The sequence below is a fragment of the Montipora foliosa genome, chromosome 6 (assembly GCF_036669935.1).
Source record: "Montipora foliosa isolate CH-2021 chromosome 6, ASM3666993v2, whole genome shotgun sequence".
Taxonomy (NCBI): Eukaryota; Metazoa; Cnidaria; class Anthozoa; order Scleractinia; family Acroporidae; genus Montipora; species Montipora foliosa.
In genome coordinates this window covers 41,035,550-41,039,592 of record NC_090874.1, presented here as the reverse complement: position 1 = coordinate 41,039,592, position 4,043 = coordinate 41,035,550, and the positions used below count along the sequence as shown (strand labels likewise).

Below are 4,043 nucleotides of genomic sequence, written 5' to 3'. Positions count from 1 at the left end.
CTACTAAGAAATTTCGATTTTAACAATGTGTTCCATTCAAGAAAAACAGCGTGTTGACCGGGAGCTCTTGTCAGAGCTCATAGAATCCCCGGTCAATCCTGCGTTCCTCAACATGATCCAGCCATTGATAGGTGGTTTTGACCCACTATTTTATCTTCAAATAAACGGAGAAGCTCTTTGGGAATGGCGAAGACTCAAACAGCAAAGCCAAGTGTTCGATGCCCTCCAGTTCAACTTGCAGAAAATCGGTTACATGTTATCGTCGTGTTGCCGTGTCAGAGTGGGAAAGGCCGTGTTCAACAGAGTGGAATACATCACGAAAAAAGTGAGCAGAATCTCGAATGGTGACGTTCGTCGCTCCATTAAAGTTAAGTACTGGGCTTGTGTTGCACTGCACCCCGACGAAATCCTTCAAGCACCCGACGAGATCATCGAAAAGCTTAAACAAAAAGAAGAGGAACTAATTACAGAAAACCAAAGACTGCGAAACGAGATTGAAGGTAAAATGTCTCTGTATTCCTTCTCCCTTTGATAACGAAGCGATGCAATTGCTGTGGATACATGCAGAGGGTTTTCCACAGATTGATTTTTGTCTTTTTCGAAACGTGTTACGTTACTTCGATGTTCTTTAAAGAAAACAGGTGTGAAGAGAGATTAAGTGACATAACATTGACAGAACATTGTATTTGGCTTCCTTTGGTGAGCTATAAATAGCTAAAAACTTTATGAGCTGGGTTGCTAAACTGCTGTTGAATTTAACTCGAAAAAAGTTATGGTATCAGTGCTAAATAGTAATTACAGTGAAATCATATTTGCAGAAAAAGCATCAGAGCTTTACAATGCCATGACTGAGCTTAAAAAAGTGCAAAGATCAAATGGACATAAAGGGAAGCCTATTAATGAAGTGGGTTTAAGGCAGCAACAGCGGGATGTAATGGAAATGAGGTAAGGTGGATTTTGATCCATCTATTTCAGTTGAGTTCTTATAGCTATGCTATGTAACAAAAAGAGAATATTCTAGGATTAAATTAATAGTAAGTACACTGGAAACTGCATGTCTGTAACAGTAATTTTTTTTTATTTCTATCTGAAAATGAGAACAGTGTTTTATTGAAAACAGAGAAGCTTTTGAGGAAAACAGAAAATAATACATGATACGCACACTTACACTAGCCCTGGGCTATCAACTATACTGTATCTGTACATCTGCATGTCATGGTAGGAAAGAAACTGATACAAAAAAGCAATGACAGTGTAAGCATCTCAGGGTATTGAACATTACTTTGCAGGGAAAGGGCAACAAAGGCATTGTGGTTTGCTGAAACCTATGGGCTTGTTCTCAAAGAATTAAAAATGGAGGACACATCAGGCAATGATGTAAATGTAACTTTCAGTGACAACATTAACAAAGGTAACATCACTTCACATGCTATTTCATCAAATAAGAACTTTGAAAAAAGATATCTTGTGAGATCCCAATGCTATGAAATTGTTTCAATGTAATCCACAAAACTACTTTTTGGTTGCAGAGCATGGGACCACAGATCCATACAAAAAACTGGACGAAGAAGAAAAGCAGAAAGTACGGACACTCCTATACATTACGGACCGGTTTTCGATTTCCCTAAAGGGATACCATGAGCTCTCACAAGTAGAGACATCATTACCAAGGACCCACCTGTTAGAAACCTGTGCCAAACAGATGGAGAGCCAGTGGGAAATCAAAAGGACACCAGGATCTGCTCCAGGTGCTGAGCTACCTTTGAAGCTACTCCTAGAGAAAGAAATTCGACAACACGTAAGTGTCAGCGCAATACAGGAATGCAGTTTTTTGCCTGTTTATGAGGGGTTCCACTAGTAGCGGCTCAACTGTAATACACATGAATGTTTCTTTTCAGTGGAATTGAAATTTTTATTTCACTTTTTTTCAGTTGAAGGATGGTAAAGGAGCCAATGAACCAATAAAAGTTACGATTTCAGGAGATGGTGCAAAAATGTCCCACACTAGTAATCTGTTTGTGTTCTCTTTCTCACTACTGGATGATGGTCAAAGTTGCTTGTCAAGTTCTGGTAATTTTCAGATTTTTATTAATTTTTATCTTACATTTGCATGCATTCATACTCCCAGGACTGCCGTTAAGGGTCAGGTCTGGGAATAATTTGTCATCTGGAATGAGGTTAGTAAGCTATTTGAATACGACCAAAAGAATAACAAAAGGCAGCAATTTTTGAGAGGGTCTATAAAGAAAGTTATTGGTTTTAATCTTGTCACATACATTTCCACATGTAGGTAACCATACCGTCACAGTTGTCAAGGGGAAGGAAGACCATGATACACTGAAAGCATCACTTTCAAATGTTATTAGAGATGCAAACAGCTTAATAGACGATGGCCACATGATCATTGATGGGACAAAAGTTTTATTGGAGTTCTTTTTAGGAGGCGATTTTAAGGTGATTGTTGAAGTACAAGCCAATAACCTAAAAATTATGTGACTTAGAAAACCTCACAAGTAGGGATATGCTTGGTGGCAAAGTTATCTACTGACATAAAAATTTTTTTTCAATTTTCAACAGTTCCTCCTCATAGCTCTAGGAATGAAAGGTGCAACTTCAAATAATAGCTGTATCTATTGCAAGATTCACAAAAATGAAAGGTAGAATGATGTGATATTCACTTACTACTTAAATCCTGTGTTGAGTTTATGTATAAAGTCAACATTGGTTATCTTTGTCAACATTAGAAATGCTGTAACAAGATAATAATTTATCACATTACAGATGTGACATGTCAAAGAACTGCTGCTATTACTTAAATCCTCCCCTTGCAAGGAAAGTGTGTGATGACTGGCATAAGCAACCTGGATGCCACAGCCAACCCTTCCTCAAACTGCCCTTAGAGAACATAGTAGTGGATGAGCTGCACCTAATGCTCCGAGTAACTGATAGACTTGAGGAAGGATTAATACTGGATATCATGAAGTGGGATGAGGTGAATATTAAGTGCTATTTGAAAAACTTACTTATTCTGATATCATTTTTCTCAAGTTAAAGAAATCATTGTATTTCATCCTAGTCAAAAAGAGAAATATTACATACACCTGTGTATTATTTATTTACTTTACCATTTTGCTTCTTATTCAAGGTTGAGAACTTGAACAGACCATCAAGAGAGAAGGCAAGCATTCATCTGCAAGAGTTCCTTGCAACAGTCCATTCCCTGGGTGTGTCCTTCAGCATCTACCATAAGGACAAGTGGGAATGGACCTCTCTTCTTGGTGGTGAGAAGCGTCTTCTTTTAAGAAAACTCCCAGAGCATTTCCATAAATTGTTGCCAGAGGACAAGGTGGAAGTCACAAAGAATCTTTGGATTGTGAGTATACAAGTATTTTTTTCCACCAAATGTTCACTGCTGTGGGTTAGAACAAGCAATATTTACTTCTCTATAGACTCCCAAGCAAAACAGTTCACTATACATAATTTTTTAAAATTTCTGTCGGAATTTCAGAGAACTGTTAGACTGTCTTAATACCAATAAAACAGATGATGGAATAACAGAATTTGAGACCAAGGTTAGTTTTTTTTCTAAACACCAGTCTGATATAAAGGTTTACATTCCTGATGTACTATTTTTGGAGCAAGAAATTCTTACCTGTATCAAATTACCAGCTTTTACTAACATCAGCTTTTACTTTTAATGTAGGCACTAAACTGGGGCAAACAGATGGTCAGTATGTCAGGGAGTGGACCTGGGTACAAGCACACAGTCATTATCACACCATACATGCACATACTCATCCACCACATACCACATATGCTCAGGAGACATGGCAGCCTACGAATTTTCAGTGGACAAGGTATTATTTTAATTCTTTCCCTCCTTGAAGTTCTTTGGGAAGTTTTGACCATGTTAAGAAGACCCAACATTCACACTGGGAACTCCAAAAGATTGTTTCAATAAAACTGCGCCCCAAAAAGGAATATGTATGATTTGAAGGTGTTGTTGACTATATTAAATATTTTTATATTTTTATAGGTGTTGA

At 37.6% G+C, this 4,043-nt stretch overlaps 1 protein-coding gene across 1 annotated transcript; it reads left to right on the top strand.

The window, feature by feature from the left end:
• Positions 1–1,994: 1,994 nt before the first annotated feature.
• On the top strand, positions 1,995–3,529 carry LOC138005571 (uncharacterized). Its single transcript, XM_068851778.1, has 6 exons — positions 1,995–2,070; positions 2,291–2,454; positions 2,578–2,657; positions 2,782–2,992; positions 3,146–3,373; positions 3,509–3,529. Exons 1-6 carry the CDS (start codon positions 1,995–1,997, stop codon positions 3,527–3,529), a joined length of 780 nt encoding a protein of 259 aa, XP_068707879.1.
• Positions 3,530–4,043: the final 514 nt, after the last annotated feature.

Coding starts and splice junctions, on each gene's coding strand:
- LOC138005571 (XM_068851778.1), top strand. CDS start 1,995: ATGTCCCACACTAGTAATCTGTTTGTGTTCTCTTTCTCACTACTGGAT. Junction 2,455..2,577: donor TTTTAGGAGGCGATTTTAAG/GTGATTGTTGAA, acceptor AATTTTCAACAG/TTCCTCCTCATAGCTCTAGG. Junction 2,993..3,145: donor ATATCATGAAGTGGGATGAG/GTGAATATTAAG, acceptor TTCTTATTCAAG/GTTGAGAACTTGAACAGACC.